The sequence below is a fragment of the Acartia tonsa genome, chromosome 3 (genome assembly GCF_053477335.1).
Source record: "Acartia tonsa isolate MP-2025a chromosome 3, ASM5347733v1, whole genome shotgun sequence".
Lineage (NCBI taxonomy): Eukaryota > Metazoa > Arthropoda > Copepoda > Calanoida > Acartiidae > Acartia > Acartia tonsa.
Window position 1 is genome coordinate 36,115,294 of NC_137262.1, and position 21,644 is coordinate 36,136,937.

The window sequence follows — 21,644 nt, forward strand, 5'->3', positions numbered from 1 at the left end:
GATCCCCATCCACCCCCATTTACACCATCCCCTCCCCTCCTACTGAAATGAATTTAATGACCCCAAATTTGACACTTTGAACACTAAAATCGGACTACAAATAACCTAGTTACACTTTAATGGGCCCAAAAAGCTAGTGATAGGGTAGCTGCGCTACTAAAAAATTCTCATATTGCTCTGATAACCAAAACCCCTAATTAGACATTTTAAACACGAAATTCAAGATAGTTGATGGATTGATAGATGGATAGATAGATGGATAGATAGATGAATAGATATATGGATAGATAGATGGATAGGTAGATGAATAGATATATGGATAGATAGATGGATAAGTAAATGGATAGACAGATGGATAGATGGATGGATAGATAGAGGGATAGCTTGATGAATGGATAAATTGATAGTTGATGGATAAAGAGATGAATAGTTGATGGATAGATAGATGGATCGATATATAGATGGATAGAGAGATGGATAGAGAGATGGATAGATATATGGATAGATAGATGGATAGATAGATGGATATATAGATGGATAGATAGATGGATAGATAGATGAATAGATAGATGGATAGATAGATAGATAGATAGATGGATAGATAGATGGATAGACAGATGGATAGATATATGGATAGATAGATGAATAGATAGATGGATAGATAGATGGATAGATAGATGGATAGATAGATGGATAGATAGATGGATAGATAGATGAATAGACAGATGGATAGATATATGGATAGATAGATTGATAGATTGATGGATAGATAGATGGATAGGGTAAGGGGGGGCCATTTTCGGGAGGGGTTAATCGGGTAATTTTCTATCTACCTTCATAAAATGACCTTTATCTCCATGTTCCTTTCAAATGACAGAAAAAAAACATAAAAGCGAATTTGTTTGTTGTTAAATTACCTACAAAAAAGTATAAAATGAAATTTTTGTGAGATGAATTTTAAGGGTACTAAATAATTAAATCCCCTTTTTGGTTGATTTGCCCCAATGTGCATTGGTTGAATCATCAACAACAAAGACCTAAATATTTATTAATGATTGTAAAACTAACAAAACGGATTTTTTAAATATGAGAAATAAAATGGAAATTTCATTTTCTTAAAGTTTAATATACAAAATCTATATAATATACTCAATTAAAAGTATTACCAATAATTGCACTGTACGAGGCATAATCTATAATGTTTAAAATAAAATAAAAAGATATGGTTACCTTGCAAGACTGTTCTATTGCTGAATTAATAACATCATTTACAAGAGCATCTATAACATCAAATGCAGTTTCCCCATTGGTTGAATCATCAATCATATGGTCCTTCTAAAATTATAAAAAAAAGTCTTTATCATACAATAACAAAGCAAAATAAAATAAATTACAATGATGTACCATAATACCTGTGTACTGCTTGATTAGAAAAAGAACATGTTGATAAATAGTATTTTGCTATTTTTAGCATTTGGAAGTTGATATTGTTATGAACATAGTAGTATTTATATTTGATTAAAATTGAGTATTGTTCTTTATAAATCTTTTGCATACATAAAATAAGATCAACTGCTGGAAAATATTTTCTCGTATTCATTCGAATCCGGTGGATAGGAACCGGTTCTCATCCATACGAAAAAACTATGTCTAGCATCGTATTACATCCAGATTTCACCGAATATAGAAATGTACAATCATAAGATTAAAAATAGTTTTTTTTAGCCGGTGACTTCGTCACCTTGGGGCTAAAAAACTAGTTTTAATCTCATAATTGTACATTCTATATCCGCGGAAAGCCGTTTATAATACGATGCAAGAAATAAGTATTACTTACTCCTCTAGATTGGGCTTTTTGTATCGATGATATGATAATTTCATCTAGCAATTTCTCCAACATCTGAGCATGGTCATCAATATATCTATCATCATCATCCAAATCATTTGCTGCCATTTTGGCATAAATGGGACTATGCACAAACAAGAGCAATGAATCTAAGCACCTTTTAGCAGCGAACCTTAGTATTTTTTTGGGGGAATATACTAGTTTTATGTTTAAGTTTAAAGGACAAAATAAAATAACACAGCAAAAAAATTGCAAAAGTACATTAATTAAACTGTTTACAATATTACTAGATACAACCTCTTTTTATAAAATATACATTTTTCATTGATACAATATACTTTTCTTAAACACTCTTTAAGCTCAACAAAACATTTGATGATTTTTCATCATAAAATGCTAATCATTTCAATTTTTTTTTATATAAAACCATGGTGAAACTTAATTAAGTCAATATAACTATATTAATCATAAACCTAGTATATTCACCAATAAAATTAACCGGGTTTGCTGCTGGAAGGTGCTTAGATTCACTTGCATAGTTCCCTTAAACAACAGTCAGTAAAATTGACAATTTCTAAAAAAAACAAGATTTTAAGTCATTGCATTGCATTGTAAGTAGACTTTTAAAGAACAGTTTTAAAAAGATGTCTACAAAACGAAAAAAAAACCAAATTATCATCTAGAATGAAAAAGCGTTTAGTGTCCAATTAAAAATTACGTCATACAATAAAAATGACCAATGCTAGCCCAGTATAAAATTTACAATTGGTCAATTACAATGTATAGTTACCTATCATTGGTTATTAGTATTGTATGATATCATTTTTATTGGACACTTTACACTGTTTCATGGATGTTATTAAATCAGATGGATCATCTAAAAAAAATTCATAAGCAATTTAAAATTTTAATAAAGCTACATGCAACGTTATCTACAATTAAACAAGCTTTATAACAACTAGAACTATTATTATAATATTATAAATATTCTAAACATTTTTAAAATTTAAATTTGAAATCCTTATATACAAAAATTTTGAAAATCGGTCAAAAAATAGGTTTGAGAGGAAATGTAAAAATATAAAAACAGCGAAAAACCTAATAAAACCAGGAAGTTTGATAGAACTAATTTTGCTGATGGGAATGTTTAGAAGAAGTTTTAGCCCTCTATATCAAATATTAGCAGAGAAAATAACATTTCCCCTACTTTGTGTCTTTTGGAGAGACGGATGTAAAAAAGTACGGACATCAGAAATTATATAGTAGCCCCGTTAATATAACAAAGTAGTTACTGCTAAATGATAATAATTATATTATATCGCAATTTAAGGCAAAAAGAAAAGTACAAAACTTTTTAAGCAGCACTATTGATTTTAAAATGTTGATATTATTGTAAACAAGGTTGACACCATCCATAAAAACGGAGATCCACAGATAAAATTAATAAATATAACATAGCATTTGATATTCAAAAGTACTTGAAGAAGTGTAACTGAAAATCTCAAATCCGGTGAAGTTGGGATGGGCTACACCCCCTACAATGAGAAACAATATTACCAATAATATAAATTGAAATTATTGGTTGACAATCAATTTAGATTAAATCAAGTCCCTAAAGTTTTTGGGACTAGTTAAATTTAAAGTCCGATCTCCGCTCCTCACTAATACACACTGCTAACTTGCATAAATATCAACTTAGAAATGATACATTTAGTTTCTAATGATTTATAGATGCTTCACCAAAAAAGTTTCTGCTGATGAGTAGATACCCCCTTCCACTTTTCAGTTTTAAAATTAATTGAAAATATATGGGGAGGGGGATCTCTTCCGTCTAACCCTGAAGGGCCTATACCATCGGACCTAAATATAACCTAATTTAAACTGTCACAACCCTCCCTACATTAACTTATTTTCAATTTATTATATAATCAGGGGGTGGGAGGTCTTTTACGTCTAACCCTGAAGAGCCTATACCAGTGGACATAAACCTGACATAACCCTTTCCCCCCATATCTTATTTTCAATTTGAATTATAACCAATGGGGGTTCGGGGGGTTCATCGTTAAGCAGGAATTTTGACGGAGTGTGCCAACTTTTCCTTACTCAACAAATTTGGTGCAATATGATGCTGTATTTATAAAACTAGAATTTAATTGTAATATTATTATTATTTATCTTATTAATTTATATTAGCAGCTACTCCCCTAAAAGTCTCTAGGGACTCTGAAGGTGTTATGGGAAGAACCCATCCCACCTTCCTCAATTAGTAATAGAAAAACAAGGATGACAACATCCATAATTTGCTAAGCTCAAACAGTATAGATCAGTTTCATAAAAAAAATTTAAACTAAAAAACATGAAACCTTGTAAGATTTATTACGTGAAAATCTAGGAATCGATCTAGCACCTCAACCAATAAGCAAATCTTAATGAGAGTATTCAATCCCTGTAAATTTCAGCCGTCTATCTTGAGAAAATCATGAAAACTTAAAAATGTAGGCATCGATCTAGCACCCCAACCGAGGGAGTATGGGAGGGTACAATGGTTTTTATCTTCAATTTTTAAGACTTTGGGTACTGGATTAAAGGGAATGTACAAGAATTTAGCAGGTTCTGACTTACTTTGGGTACTAGCGCTTCAAATGCTGCTAACTCGCTGAGTTAGTTTTGAATATAGCAGAGTATCAATAAACTTATGAGATGGCTGGTTTTAACAATTTTTTTCTCTCTAGAAAATATCATTTCATAGATAAAAACTTTATTGTAACATAACAGTCTAAGAACCCTTAAATTTAGGGTAATAATGGACCTGAAAACAAAGGTTGTTTAATAAAAGGTTGAAGGAAGCGTAAAATGACTTGGACTTATTAAAGTCGGAAATTCATTATGAAACAGGGTAAATGCACACATTTTTTAGCCCTCTAGCTCCAATAGAAGGCGAGATAATAGGCGGGGGGGGGGGGGCGTTCATTGACCCCCCCTCCCTTTGAAAAAAGGCCCGACCGTTAGGGGTTTAGAAAGAGTAGATGCAGATTATAGATTCGTGGTAGAGATCCTAAAGGAATCCATTTTGATACACAATTAAGCTTTAAGTTCAAATATTGGACTTTGTGTAGTTTTGAAAAAACACCAATAACTCCGTTAATTAACACATTTAATAATTCTAAACATTGGTTAACAATATAAGTTAGATATTTAACATAAGTTCACATAAGCTAAACATTATAGAACATAATAAATTTTTAAGCTAAATAAAAAATGTAATATGTAAAATTCTAAAAGATTGATTAATTCATTGAAATAAATTTTACACACATGGATATTTACATCCTAATTAATTTAATAATCAAGCCACTTAGACCATTAACTTTAAACATTAATGACTTTAGGTGCATTTATTTAAACACAACTAAAGATGGGTTAATTTTGTATTTCACGAATTAATCCCTCAACAGACAAAATGTCTATAATGGTTTAGATAGTGAACTCGATTTGTCCAAAAGCTTTTGACAACCATGCAAAATTAAAATACACTTGTAACTAAAGTTTGATAAACATACAAAACATTGAGGTCTTGTATTGAGTCTTGATTAGTTAGGTCTAACTATATTTGTCAAAAATTTTCAACCAATAATTTCTATCTAAAGAAAAGGTAATATTGTTCATAATTATTTGGTATTAACATTAATTTAACATCCATTGTTTATTTCTTCAGACCTATGCATTGTAAATTTATTATTTAGCATATTTATCATCTTGAAGACGACCTTCGAAATGCAAATGAAAAAAATATTTCATCACATGATAATCTAAAGTATATTTAACATTGATATTATTACAGTATGTTTTTTATGAGAACTTTTTTGAAGGCAATTTTACCCCACACTTTTATCAGAAGTTAAATGATTAATAGCTTATTTTCTTTTTCTTAAAAATCTTTTAATTATGTTGTGACTAACGCAAACGTCATGGCACCCCAACCTGAGTTTTCTCCAGATCAGTAAGAAAAGGTTTTGCTAGTATGGCTGTAAAACGCTTCAAAAATGAAATCCAGAGAAAAAAATCAATACAGATATCATTGGGCAAGCATATGTACTAAAAAATAAAGTTTGAAAGCCATATCTCAACCAGAGAGGGACTACTGGCCACTACTCCTCCCTGCCATTCTTGAAAAGGATAGAAGATTCGAGAATAAAAAGAATGCACTAAACCCATGTTGACACCTAAAAACCGAAGGAAATAAGCTATGAATCATTAAATTCTGATAGATAACTACAAGTGGGGTAAAATTGTTTTCAAGGAAGTTCTCATAAAATAAAAACACTCTATTATATCATTATTGATAATATATTATCAGTTCTTAATGGAGAGTAGATTTGCCCCCCAAAAAAGAAAAAAAATAAACGCCATATTTAATATTTATTTGATAAATTCATCTTTATACTTCCTAGACAAGATAAAGGATTTTATGCACATCAATAAGGATATGCTTACTACAATGTTACGAAAATTTCAAAAATAATTTTAGTGAGATCTTTCGTTACACAATCCTGTCTGTTTTTTTTTTTTTGTACCGAAAGATAGTATAACTATAATAAATATATATAAAAATTATTGTTAATAAACATGTTTAGAATAAACGTACGGACTTTCAGGTAACAATTGTAGAACTGCCACGATTTCTAAATCATACCTAACTGTTATAGGAATTATCCTGCATAGTTTGAAATCGATATGTCTAAATTAAATAAAAGACTAAATACCACTAAAAAGCTAACCGTTGCGAATGGACCGACCTACCCTAATCATAGAAAAGCTTCGCTATAGAGCCAAAATCTTCAAAAAAATATTTAAACCAGTAAAAATGCTGAAACATACATATGAAATAATATAAGTTTGCAGATATTGGGAGTTTTTACAAATCCTAAAGATATATTCAGCAACTTACAGCTGCTAGCATAGAATAAATGTAGATGGCTGATAATAAAGCAGTGTCTACACTACTCATGTATATCATGTAACCACAAGTTATTTTGTCCCTAGCCTCTTAAGAAGAGCGGGGATATCAGAGATGGAATTTCATAAAGTTATTGATTGATTTAAATACAGACAACAAAAAGAAAGAAAAACCTCACCTCCCTTTCTTTCTTTCTGTTGTCTGCGTTTAAATCAATCAATAACTTTATGAAAACCCATTTCAGGAAAATCAAGACTTAAACACACACCTCCTTGACAACTAGCGGACGCTAGGATCGCATTATTTGTTGTTTTGCCTGGATGTGCAAATATTTGTGGGATTGCCAAATTTTGGATGACAGGAAAGTTCACGCCCCTTTTATATTCATACATTTTTTTTTGTGAGTTTTACATTAATTTTGGAGAGTTTTATACTTTACTAATTTGTTTAATACTAGGCGATTTTACACCCAAATATAAATTCAACTTATAAAAGCAGTATTTCAATGGTTAATTGTCTTTTACTTTAGCGTACATTCTCGGATTACGTGGTATATGTCACTAATTTTGTGTGCGCTTAATATTTATACATTTAAGGCTTGTAACGAATTATAAACAAATATTATGATAATATCTTTATTCTTGACGTGCGGTCATACATACCATTTGGATTGAAGCTACTCCATGATTGAAGGCATTGGGAAGTATATATATATACTATATATGTCTGTTTTACAGATTACAAAATTTATGCAATCATTGGCAAACTTTTATAATTTGAATTAAAAAGAAAGAATTCTACAAAGTGTCACTAATAGGGTTTTGTGCGCGAAGCACCCCTAAAAAAATTTAGGCGCCTCCATAAACAAAAATCAAGGGAAGTGCAGATGGTGTAATACAGGCAACAAGGGGGAATTTGTACTGTCAGGGGATTGGTACACTTCTCTATGGTATCTAACCAGTGGAAAAATGTATATACCCAAAAGTCAAAAAATCAATCTTTGATTGGTAAAGCCTCCCTGAATTTCAAGGGGGGGGGGGGGGGGGGACTTGTTTTAACTTACAACTCTCTTTGGCTGTTTTAAACTATATGTCTGAAAATATTTTAACATTGAAAAATCACGCAACTTTCTTAACAAAAATAATAAGGCGCAACATAACTTTTTTTGATTAGGCCTTTGTAATAATATTGGAATTCTATCAATATAAAAGTTTGAGGGTTTATGTCGACTTTTTAACTTTAATAAAATTGATCATGATTGACAAAAATTTGGCATGCTAATCTTAAAATAAAGTTTGATGATATTTACGATGACCATGTAATTGGAAGATCTTTTAGTGTCTATAAAATAATTACATGATTCAATACAAATGACCAATGGCAAGCCAAAAGATATTTTAGTTGACGTATTATGTTATCTTTCATATGATATAAAAAGCTTCATGTGTCCCCAAAGTTTTATAGTAACGTTTTCTTACTCTTTGGTAAACAACGTTAGAGATTTTAGTAAATTTTGATTGGTTGATTAATTAAGTTAAGTGTTTAATTGTTTCAACCACTAATTTAAATATACAGAGAAATATACAGAGAAGTAATTTGTGTTTTGTCATTGCGGTTGTACATCAATTTATCGGTTATTGTCTTATCCCTTTAGATCCTTGCGTATGAATAGTCGGAAGGGTCAAAAAGTGTACTTAACAGTCATCTATAGGACAATTTTAATTTGACAGTCATGACTACAGAAAAGATAAATATTTATTTACATGGAGTTTTTTCTACAAGTTTGAAAATCAAAACCCTAAAAAACAGTGCGCTGGGACTTACTTTTTTTATAATGACTGGTTGCGGCTGACTAACTTAAAAATAAAAAGGTTAAGTTTATAAAGGAATTAAATCATAAAAAATAATTCATCTAATATTCAAGATGTAAAGCGGCCGCGGTTAGGGACAAAGGAAGACTTCAGTTGCTGTCCATTATTTCAAAATAGAACTGTAAGGCGTTTTTATTTATTTGACAAAACATTTTACATTTTATTTTTTTTATTTTCTTAATATATAGTAAATAAAATAGCCTTAAGTATAATCATATTTAGCTATCTAGAATTGCATGATATTATCACCAACAAATATGACTGTCAATAAATCTATTTTTGTAACCTGTCCTAAAAAAATGCTTGAAAGTTTGTCCCCTATTAATATTCAGCTACGCAACTAAAAGCAATAAAGTGGCAACAAATGAAATTGAAAAGCTGGACAGATAGCCTGATATCTAGTTGCCGAATGTGTACGCAGTTTCCTGGGTGTTTCCTCATCCTCGCTCAATATTTACTACTAGCTACAAATCTTCAAACTTCCCTTAAAAAAATCAAAATTTGAATGTGTAAACGATTTATACAATATACATTATAAATTTGAATTTTTTAAATTTTGATTTTTTTTTTTTGAAGTTTGAAGCTTTTTTAGCTAGTAGTAAATATTGAGCTAGGATGAGGAAACACTCAGGAAACTGCGTACACATTCGGCAACTAGATATCAGGCTATCGCTGGACAGGACGTCCACAGGGATTCAAGGATAGATTAATGAAGATAAAAAATATTTTTCTTTAATTAACTATGGTAGTTTTTGTTTAGAAATAGGTTTCTGCTCTTATATAATGAAAATAAATGAAAATATGTATAGATGTATAACACAGACAACTACCTGGCGCCAAGTTTTTGGGACCTCTTTCGTCTGCTAGCAAATTGCTTTCTGTTCTCTTTTTGCGGCTGTATTGGTATTTACGATACTATTGGCTTATATTCAAAGACCAAATCAAAAGTAGACACTGGGTCCACGGGGTCGCGACATATAGTTATTTGACCTTTCCCCCCTATAATGTTTTACTGTAAGTATGAAGCTTTTTCGAAGAGAACCTATTTTATCCTACCACCCATCAAATTAACCAGACATAACATCTATGTCTAAACTAGGAATCTTAAAGTTCCGTAACTAATTCTTGAAGTTCTAATTGGTTTGAAAAATCTTAATTGACTAACTAATACCTTATCTATAAACTCCCAAGAGTCTAGGTGCAAAGCTCCTATTTAACATACCCATTACCCAACAATGGTATCTAAACTAGGAACTAGTGAAATATATTTACAATTATTGTCCCTGTATAATAATAATATTAACCAATCCCTTCTATTGTAAACATTCAGGTAACATTCCTCTTATTGTACATTGGACCATATGTCCCCCCCCCCCCGCCTCCACCACCATTTTCTTACATTTTTCCCCTCTTTAAAAGTTTTATTTTGCTCAGCTGTAAAAATCCCTCTAAGTCCTCTAACCCTGTTGGGAAATTCATCTTATTTAACCCAACCCAACCTAACAATTTAACTATCACAAATATGATTTGTCATTAATTAACAAGGACGTCAGCAACTATATGTAGTGCAGCGCAGAAATAAATAGTGTTTGCATACATATAGACAAACTGAAAAGACAGTTGTATAAAAAAGGTAAAAGAGGAGATTTTCATGGGAAAGAATTTCTTTTTTTTTTAATGATGATTAATTCTCACAATTAATTCTTGCAAATAATCACGGACATATGGACAGACAAAATGTTTTATTTTTATTTGCTAATTATCTAAAGTAATAACCAAAAAAAAATTAGTTCTCTCTTTAAAAATGAATAAATCTCTATAAAAAAGTTATCGTGAGCAATAGAGTAGATTTACCACTAAAAAAGAATATAAAGTGGGCTACTGTTGCTTCTATAGAGAGTCTAGGGATATATTACCAACATTTTAAGAGACAAAACTATGTAAGCAGACATTTGTGTGAATATTTAAATACACAATCAAACATTATTGTGTTTGATTAGAGAACAAGGAAACTTATTCACATTTCACATAAGTAGCGATACTAATAAAAATTAATAAGAACAGAAAAGTAAAATTATCTGTCGGTATGCCCTTTAAGATCCTACTCACTGCCGGAAGAATTAAGCTGTACACGTTAGGAATCATTCATAAGTACCTTAGAATTTTATTTAATTTTGGTGTAGTTGGATCAGCTTAAACGATTTATTATTACTTTGATTTTGTATTAGATTTTCATGTATTCTGATATAGTGATGCTCGCAACTGGCTAAATTGTATAATGATACTACCCATCCATTACCTTCACCCCTATTACCTCCTCTCCTACTGTATGAACGACTTGACCAATAAATAAAGTCCATATCAGCAAGCTACATTGAAGATTATTTTACTCTATCAATATATCCACGTATATCCTATATCCATTGTCATGTCGTCTTTATACTTTTTGCTTCTAGAGCCAAAATTTAATTAATTTAGGCAAATTATAAACTTGATGCGCATCGATATAGCAAATATTCACAAAAAATAATATCCCTCTATCTTAAATAGCAGTCGATAAAATAACATTCCTCATAAATGTAGCTGACAGGTCGTGCAGACGGTAAAACAATAACATAATTTTGTAATAATGTTTATTGATAACAATTCTAATAATATATTTGACAATCAAATCATACATTCAGCAAATCATTCTTTCATAGACATACATACACAAATACATAATTAAATGCCTTCTTTTACTAGATAAGAAATAGTTTTGTACAAAAACAGTATATTTATGATAACAATGTTTGTGGGTTTTAAATAATATTCAAGTCAATAGTATGCTCTAATTTTGAATAATTGCCCTTCTTAGAGAAATAAAATTGTGTTTATTAAAGCTTTAAAGAAAATCACATAGTGAAAGTTTTTTTTGCATATATTTGTACAGAAGGAAAAGACTTAAAATCATATGTAAGTGTTTGGAAAAAATGGGAAAAAGATAAGGAAAGAATGTTTCTTTTTGTGTAATCTTTATTTTTTAAATATTTCAATCTTTACTGTTTTTTTGTTGTCTGATATATGTTATTTTTCCAAGTCACTAAAAATAATTTTTTTTTAAAAATTCTGTGAATAAAATACTAGTTTATCTGCCCAAATTATAACTATATCCCCAAGTTTGACCTCCGGTCACGCCGCTGAAGAAAGATACATATCTGACCGCACCCGCACTGCTGCGGTCTATAGACTGCGCGGCTGCGGGTATTGGCGGAGGGGCGGGGTTGCGCGGCCGCAGGATTTTACTCTGGCGGTTGGTGTTGTTGTTGTTTACAGGTCTTCTTCGCCTAAATATAAAATATAATTATTTAATATTCATGATTTATTTTTAGAATTTATAATCCTTATTAATCTGCAAGTAGTAAGGTTTTTTTTTGTTTGAAGCTTAAGATCTAAATAACTACTGAACTGAGTGGGTTCTCTTTTTAGATAATATTCATATAGGTTCTGTGAGGACTATTTCATTTTTATATTTAAGTCTTTTTTCACATTTTTTAAGCCTCTTTTTGCCTCGTCGCCGCGGCCGCTATTTTGAATATAAACTATAATTTTACTTTGTTATACTGACTTCGAATTAGCAAGGGGTTAATTAAAAATTATTATTTGTACTTCTCTCTCTTTTAAAATTTATTGAAAATAAACCAAAAGGATTATAAAATTGTTCTTTATTTATAAAATGTTACTTCATAACTTTCTGTCTATTTTTTTTAAAGCAGTTGGTGACGTAATAGATTTACATGAAAATATAAATATTGAAAGTATAATACAAAAGTTATAAAAACAGTATATAAGTAAGTAAACTAAGATTATATGCAACCAATTTAATTCTTTGTATATGTCAGGGATTTTTAGGGATAAGACAATAAATGTGATATGAAAGTCGATATTAAAATTATTAATGTGAAAGTGTGGGTATGGATATTCTGAACAATCAAATCAACTATCCCCTCCCTCCCTGGTAGGTCAAATTATAATGATATATTTGAATAAAAATGTAAACTATCCCCTCTCTCCCTGGTAGGTCAAATATAATAATATATTTGAATAAAAATGTAAACTATCCCCTCTCTCCCTGGTAGGTCAAATTATAATAATATATTTGAATAAAAATGTAAAATATCCCCTCTCTCCCTGGTAGGTCAAATTATAATAATGTATTTGAATAAAAATGTAAAATATCCCCTCTCTCCCTGGTAGGTCAAATTATAATAATATATTTGAATAAAAATGTAAACTATCCCCTCTCTCCCTGGTAGGTCAAATTATAATGATATATTTGAATAAAAACGTAAACTATCCCCTCTCTCCCTGGTAGGTCAAATTATAATGATATATTTGAATAAAAATGTAAACTATCCCCTCTCTCCCTGGTAGGTCAAAGGATAATGATATATTTGAATAAAAATGTAAACTGTATCATTATTACTGCAACAGCTACCTGGTAATTGCTGTGTGTGGAAAAAAACAAGGAATATTTTTGTTCAGAAGTAGCGCAGCAAAAACAAGCTAATAATATGTAGATTGCCAAGGACAGTAATACAGCAATAACATAGAACATTAAAAACTCTTTTTTGTTGACATAATTTCATGAATTAATAACGACATTAAATAAAAATAGTCATTATTGATAATCTAACTTCATCATTTACAGTTAGGGAGTTGAATCCATTTTTATAGAAGCAGAAATATAATCTATGATTATGGTTTGAACCCTCTAAAACTGTAATCTACCTTTCCACTTTCCCCTCTCTTGGTGAAGATATCTTCAACGCCAATACGATTTTTGAAATATAAGATTCTACTTTCCCTTCTCTTGGTGAAGATATCTTCAACGCCGATACGATTTTTGAAATGTAAGATTCCACTTTCCCCTCTCTTGGTGAAGATATCTTCAACGCCGATACGATTTTTGAAATTTAAGATTCCACTTTTGCCTCTCTTGGTGAAGATATCTTCAACAAGAGAGACAAAAGTGGAATCTTATATTTCAAAAATCGTATCGGCGTTGAAGATATCTTCACCAAGAGAGGGGAAAGTGGAAGGGTAGATTACAGTTTTAGAGGGTCCAAACCATAATCATAGATTATATTTCTGCTTCTATAAAAATGGATTCAACTCCCTAACTGATTTACATACTTCATTTGATATAAAATAAACAATAATTTTACATAATTAGACAATAATCATCAATACGGTATGCGTTTGTGTGGTTTAGTCAAGGATTATGTGATTATTGGTTGACGGATAAACTACATTCATCGTACTGAAGTGGCTACGCAACTAAAAAATCCACAATGCAAAAATAATTATTAGCATAGTATCAGAAAAAAAGTTTTTTGGTAGTTATGTATTATAAGTTTTCAAATTGTGAATTTTTTTTAGGTTTAAAACTTTTAATCATATATCCAATTATTTGTCTTATTAATTGTATAGATTAATTTGAAATATTTTTCAATTACTAATAAATTAAGTCTATAAAAAGTGAACCTTAAATAATAATTTTTTTCAGGGTTCGGAAGCCGCTCGTAAGCCGCGTGTAAGCCTCAGTGAAATCTTCATTTTATAACTATAAAATTCAGCTGGATGTATAAAACTGCTCTTTAGCAGACAATCTTTCTTTCGGAAATTTCTTTTTCTGCTCACAAGCAGGTTTAAAACTGAGGCTTATGCGCGGCTGAGGCGCGCATTCCGAACCCTGATTTTTTTTAATTAACAAAAAATATACAGAAATATTTTTTAGGGCTCTATGTATAACTGTTCTTTTTTTAAAATATTAATCTACCGTGTTCCTTTACTCTTTGCTTTAACCAAAATAGCTTAAAACCATCTTAAGACACCAGGTTTTTAATCTATTTACGATTGCTTTGCTATTTTTCTTTAGAATGAAAAACAGATGGTTGGAAAGGGGAAGAAAGGGGCAGAATACCCAAACCATTATAATACTTCAATCTAATAATAAATATGACGAATATGAAGCTTCCCTGAATGGAAAATACAATCGTAACCAAAACATATCAAGTTCTCTAAGTTTATGAAGTTTTCCAAATGTATTTTAACCCGTTGTAAACCTTTCTTCATTAAAATAAATGATTCCTTACATGACATGTATGAGCTAGTAAGAAAAAAGGATAAATATTATGAAGAAAAAAAATTTAATCAATAAAAAAAAATTAAAAAGCCTTAGGTATTTTAAATGAAGCTAATTATTGTGCAATTCATTTTCTTCTGTCAAAAGTAATCATTGCATAGCCAAAATATATTGATAATAAATACAATATAGTTTTCAAAGGAATGATTTTGATTTAACAAAAAAAAATGCGCAACTTCGCATATTTTTTTAGAATATACCTCCCTCATTTATCCACAAGTGGTAAAAAAATACAGAGATGATTTTTTGCAACACGTAAATTAAGGTGTTTAGACAATGTCTAATAATTTGGGAAACAAAAAATTCCAGGAGTGAACTAATATGTAACAAATTTACTAAAGAAGTGGTAATTTTGTGTACTATCACTAATCGGCCATTGTCTTAATTCTGCCAATATTAAATATAGAGCCTCAAGATGATAGGGCGCAGCTACTGGTAAGTTATGATGAAAAAAAGGGTAAAATATAGCTTTACAACATACATGTTAAAAGAAAATGAAAAACAGGCAAAGGGTTAATAAAGTAATAAAAGGGTTAATATCATAAACAAATGAATAATTTTTGTATATTCTTTTGTAACATTTTATTATTAAAACATTTACTGATAATATTATTGACATAATTTGAAATCTTATTAGTCATTAAACATGCGCTTCAATAGTCAAAATTTTAATAATAATCGGTCATATTTTTTCTCAATCTTTTTATCTTTATTTTTTAGAACCTTTAAATAGGAAACATAGAAAAATAATGCCTATAGAGATAGACTTAAAACAATTTTTTTTTCTTTGAAGCTACTATCTAAGAAAAAGTAATCAGGAAATCAAGATATTGTATAAAAATATTATCTCATACATTTGTTTCCCATGTGTAACATCTCTCAAGGACCTCCAAGATTTTTCTTGGGGGAGGGGTTAGAGTAGGTTGAATCAGGGGTTTCAACGTTTTAAGTAGGTAATCAATCTAATGTATTTTTTAAAAAGATTTCGAATGGGGTAAAAGAAGGTGTAATACGTTTAAGGTTGATAAACACTGTATTTGACATTTCTACAAGTTTTTTTTATGTTGATCAATAAAAAACTTCTATAAATACTTTTCTCGTATTCATTCGAATCCGGTGGATAGGAACCGGTTCTCATCCATACGAAAAAACTATGTCTAGCACTGAATTGTATCCAGCTTTCTACGAATATAAAAATGTACAATCATAAGATTTAAACCAGATTTTTTAGCCGGTGCCTCCGGCACCTCGGGGCTAAAAAACTAGTTTTAATCTTATAACTGTACATTCTATATCCGCGGAAAGCCGTTTATAATACGATGCGAGAAATAACTATTATCTTTATTTTTGTGTATAATTAGTTAAATCTACTTTTTTTACTGTTTATGGTTGTTTTTATTAGAATTGAAATATTTTTTACTTTGTAAGCCAAATGAAGTGGATATGATGATCCTTGGTATTATTTTTCATTGTAACAAATATGCAAAACTGAAGATGAATTGTAAGGCAGAAATAATTTAGCATTCTTTGCATTGTTTTCAGAGGGAAGAATAACAATTATGTCATTCTTTTTAATCTTACATCATCAGGGGTATAAAGGGATGAGACAAGGACCAAAAAAAGTATGTATTTATTCGTCCCCCAGGGGCTAATAAAACTGGTTTTGAACTTTTATTATCTGCGGAAAGTTATCTATATTATGATGCGATTAATAACTACTATTTCATACTAAATAACATTATTAAAATAACAGTCGATAAAATTTCAGCAGTGAAAATTTTTTATTTCATTTTATTCAAACTTTAAATTTATCTAATAAATTTCTATCTTATCTATTTCATTTTATTCAAACTAAAAACATTCATATTCATTTAATGGATAAAATTAATTACAGAGTTACTTGCTTTAAACAACAAAAAGTTAAGACAGATGAGAAGAGGGGTAGTGCAAAAAGAGAGAGAGAGAGAGAGAGAGAGAGAGAGAGAGAGAGAGAGAGAGAGAAAAGAGAAAGAAGAGAGAAGAGAGAGAGAGAGGAAGGTTAGGCTAGGCTAGGGGAAAATAATAAAATCAATTTACAAATCATAAATAAAATTTACCTTAAAAACATAATTGAGTCGTGCAAGTTATGTCATATATCTTTTTCTTATTTAGACAAAACTCCCCTACTACTTCAAATTAATAAAAAAATATTTAAAGAGAGAAGTCTTTTTAAAGTTTTAAAAATCACCAAACCTACTCTGTGCATAAATTGCATTAGCATAAAATCTAATCGCAAAAACATAAACTATGTAAAGATTATCTATAATACAAAACAGATTGATGTATGTCCGTCTGTCTTTCTGTCCGTATAAAACTTAAGATCTTTAAGAATTTGCGGTTGGTAGATTACAATCTAGTGGAGTCAAAACTTTTCAACAATTAATTTTTATTTAAAGCCGTAGTAAATCTGTCATTCTGACAGGGTGTGTATTTATCGTTTATTGTCTTATCTCTTAGAATCCATAGGAAAAAATATTTACCTGACAGCCCCTCGTCTACGAGATATCAGCCTTGAAAGTGTATTATTGGGTCGCGATACTCGTCTAAAAATATAAATATTTGATAATTCTTAACTGTCCAGTTTCTATGCCTTAACTGACCAAGCCTTATTATAAAGTAATATGATCTCTGTTTGTTTCTCTGTTTGTGTGTACTGAACTAAGTATCTCGCTTACCACTGAACCGACATGGTTCTGTTTTACTGTGTATTTTCTCATAGGTCCTGGGAAGGTTTATATTTGGGGGAGGGTACAACCAGCCTCACAAGATAAATTGCAAAAAAAAATAACTAAACCCATCTGGCGGCGAAAAAATATTTTTTTATAAACTTTTATCTTAACATAGAATGAAAAAAAAATTGCATGCCCCCAGAGGCTCTTTTTATGTAACTTTTCATGGTTTTGCATGGGGTTGTCTTCTGAACCCAGTAGAGGTCAATAATTAGAAACTTACCTATGAGTAGGGGTAGGAGGGGTTGTACGCTGTATAGAGGGGTGTGGAGGGGGTGGAGGAGGTGGAGGGGTGGGGCGCCTTGACCTCCCTTGGAAGGTTAAGGGGGAGAGAGAGTTAACCGCTGGGTGATGAGAGTTTGTGTTGACCAGGGGAGGATAGGATTTACCCTTTCTGTCGATACCTTCCAGGATCTCGTTTTCTGAAGGATCTAAAAGTAAAAATATAAGTTTTCATTGATTAAAAAACACAGAGATATATCTGTAGAAGATAAATTCTTTTTGCACTTTTGACTTCAAAGTATAGCAATAGCTATAAAAGTATATAAATAATATCTGTAGATGTTCTCGGCTGCTATAAAAGAAAGATGGCCAGCATTCATTAATCTTGGGTCTCATTTTTGCGTTTACTCATCTAGCTTTGATGGATACATAGTTTTTTTCTAGGCTACTAATAGGGAAAAATGAGGGATTCTGGTATTGTTTTTTTTCGCATCGTATTTAGACAGCTTTCAGCGGATATTAAAATGAAAATATTAAAACAAGTTTTGCAAGTCCCGAGGGGAAAAATATTCGTAGATTAAAATGCTATACATAATTTTTCTGTATTGCTGAATCTGGTTCTAATCCAGCGGATATTAGTAGTTTTCAAAGCCATAATGGAAATTATTATTTAAGATTTTATTCCTAATTTTTATAAATTGTTAGATATTCATATGCTTCTCTCATGGGTGTGTCATCCTTGTTTTAAAATTATTGCTTTAACTTACGTTTTATTAAAGTATTTCTATTTTAATCTAAATTTAATTTTAAATCATTAGGTTGGCATTAACTCTTTGAATTTTATTTACTAAGTATATTTGCGATAACTTTTATTTAATAGATTCTTCCAATTTTTAACATTTACAAAACAGCCTGCTTTATTGCTTCAAGATCCATGTCAGATCTATATAGGAAATAAATGTCTATAAATGAGCTCAAGTTTTCCAAGGAATAAATGTTTAAAACTCATAGTGATCCAATAATCATCATTAAACTCTCATTGACCAAAGCGATAAGACCTTACTTCTATTTGTTTATGGAATGAATAAAGTTTTTCATTCCATGTTGATATTTGAATTACATTGAAGTATTTAATCTTGATTTAATAAACAAAAAATATACGTTCATAATATAGAAAATCTAAGAAAACTCTGTTTTAAAAGAATTCGATTGTGGCGACACTTCCGTAGTGTTCAAATTTAAAACTAAAATTTTAATCATATTAACCCTTTGGTGATGGTAATGTAAATAAAAAATATAATTTAAGAAATCTTTTCAAAATCATTTAAAATATTAAATATTTACTTCTTTCTTTTAGAAAGTAATGGTGAGGGAGGAAAATTGAAATAGATAAATAGTTATGTACTTATAGAAAACTAGCCAATAGTGAGATAGTTATATCGAGCCAACTCTAGTTATATAATATTTTTGATGTCTAACAGACAAAATTCATCGCTTCATTAATTAAATTGATATAATTGAATAAATCAAAAATATGAAAAGACAAAACAAAGGTTTGAAAATATGAGGCCTTTTCCTGTCGAGTTTATTAGTATTTAGAAATTAAAATACCAAACAAAAATTGTTAGAAAAGATAAAACAATAATTTTAAACACTTATTTTATTAGTCATTGCTTGGTTTTCTTTAATTATAGCTACAAAAAAATTTACTTTTGAAATGGACTTAAAGAGATGTTTTCATTTGTTTGTCCGTCTAGATTTCAGATACTTATATTTAAATTTCTTTGCTACTCTACTTGAGAATATTGTCATACTTGATTATTTTTGAAGGAGGGGGAGGACATTGGACTCTAAATTATACTAATCTCCAATCTTTATAAAGTCATTCTGCTATTCGAAGGATTAAACACTTTTTTTATTAAATCTTGATTTGGGTATATATATAAACTAATAGAGTTCCAACTTTGGAAGGGGGGGGGGGTATTCAATTTATCGTTCATTGTCACATCCCTTTAAATCCCCGATGTTGTTAATGTGAGCCAATATTATGACAGTAGCTCTTCAAATTCGTGCAACTGGAAAATTAATCTCTCAAAATCTGAAAGTAATTTCATACCAAGAAAGAAATTGAAAATTAAATATTTTGATTTCGTCTTTGTTTTGTTATGCAAAAACTAATAATGATTAGAATTGCTAAATGTTTTCCAAAAAATAAAAATTTGTGTCTTTTGGGAGAATTTATAAGAAAAGGAGCATGGCTGCTATTTTACCTGTCCCTCTGTGTATGTTCGAACTGTACTGTGCAGTTGAGTTTGAAATATAAACGCGCGACGAAAAAGATATTGTAAAGATTGGATGCCCATTGGAATCTTCACCAAAATCTTCATCTAAATATCACAGAGGCCGTTTTGCCCTAGCCGTATAGACTAACGAAATAAAAAATGATATTGCAGCTAAACTTTAAAAAATATACAGGGTGAGTCAGAAAAAACTGAGTTTTTCGATTTTCAGAAACAACCAGAAGGAATACAGAAAAAATAATTATATATCCTTGTTCTCTGTACAAAAGCACATCAAACTTGTAAAAGGTGTTTTTCATTATCTCTAAAAATGCGGCCTATATGATAGGTGTATGGTGTCAAAAAATGCCTTGTGTGAAAAATGTTGATCAAGAAAAATTAAAATAACTCATCTATTTAATATAAAAAAATCTTAAAATTTCAATATTTATTTAGAAAAAGGTCTAAGAAAAGTACTTTAATGAGTTTTAAAAGTGAAATGCTTTTTGGCGCCTCACAAAAGCATTTTTAGAATACTGTAATTTGTCATTTTTTCATATTTCTTGATTGTGATGCATGTGGTTTAAAAGAATCTTCTATAATAACGTAGCTTATAGTAAAAAGAAAAAAAAACCTTTTTATTTGACAAAAAAATCTCTTAAGATAAAAAAGTTATCAAGGTTTGAATTTTTGAAATAAAAATGCCTTTTAGAAACCCTACCCTATTTAAATGAAGTTATCATGATGGATTATAACACACAAGTATAATTTGTCAAAAGGGGGCGGAGATTTTGGAGATTAAATCCAGTCTTGCACCAAATATAGAGGAAATTCAGGGGGAGGGGGTAGGAATTTAGGTAACAAGATGAAATATTTCGGGTCATGAGCTGGTTTTCCAGTCATGGAGCATTAAATCTTATCAATAGATTACAACAAAACGTTTGATTTATAATGTGATAATTTAATTTAAATAAATTGTATTTTTAAGATGTTAAATATTTACAATATGTTGAATACAAATTTTAATAATCAAAAAATATGTTTGTTTATCTTTTTAGAATGGTAGAAATTTTTATTATTCATAAATCTACCTAAAAAGTACAAAATAATGGCCGAAAAAGTCATCACACACACTTTTTGAAATCTGTATGCTCTAAAAAGCGCCGTTGTTTTCAGAGATATTCAAAAACACCTTTTCTAAGTTTAATGTATATTTTTATAGAGAACAAGAACCTATAATTGTTTTTTCCATATTCCTACTGGTTGTATCAGAAAATTGGAAAACTCAGTTTTTTCTGACTCACCCTGTATATGTAATTATATTTGTTGTTTTAAACAGTTAGAAGAACAGACACAATTACTACAGTAGTTGAGCTCCCATAGCAAAAACAATTATGCCATTCAGTAGCGTAGCCATCATAAAATTGCCAATATAATGATATTAGAATTCAGGGTAATCAACCATTTGCAATTTTAAAAATGGGCTGGAATCCTTAACCTGACCAAAATATTAC

At 30.1% G+C, this 21,644-nt stretch overlaps 1 protein-coding gene and 1 long non-coding RNA gene across 2 annotated transcripts in view; both read right to left on the reverse strand.

The window, feature by feature from the left end:
* Positions 1-638: 638 nt before the first annotated feature.
* On the reverse strand, positions 639-2,254 carry LOC145315239 (uncharacterized). Its single transcript, XR_013877991.1, has 3 exons — positions 1,838-2,254; positions 1,231-1,335; positions 639-1,037 (listed from the first exon to the last, which is right to left on the reverse strand). It is a non-coding gene; the product is annotated as an uncharacterized LOC145315239 (long non-coding RNA).
* Positions 2,255-11,293: 9,039 nt separating this feature from the next.
* LOC145314860 (uncharacterized) overlaps positions 11,294-21,644 on the reverse strand; it is a 107,046-nt gene continuing 96,695 nt past the window's right edge. The window contains exons 17-19 of the mRNA XM_080154940.1: positions 17,853-18,060; positions 17,381-17,443; positions 11,294-12,000 (exon numbers count right to left, since the gene is read on the reverse strand). Of these exons, the coding sequence (XP_080011066.1) occupies positions 11,802-12,000; positions 17,381-17,443; positions 17,853-18,060 (470 nt within the window). The 3' untranslated portion in view covers positions 11,294-11,801. The remainder of the gene's footprint in view (positions 12,001-17,380; positions 17,444-17,852; positions 18,061-21,644) is intronic.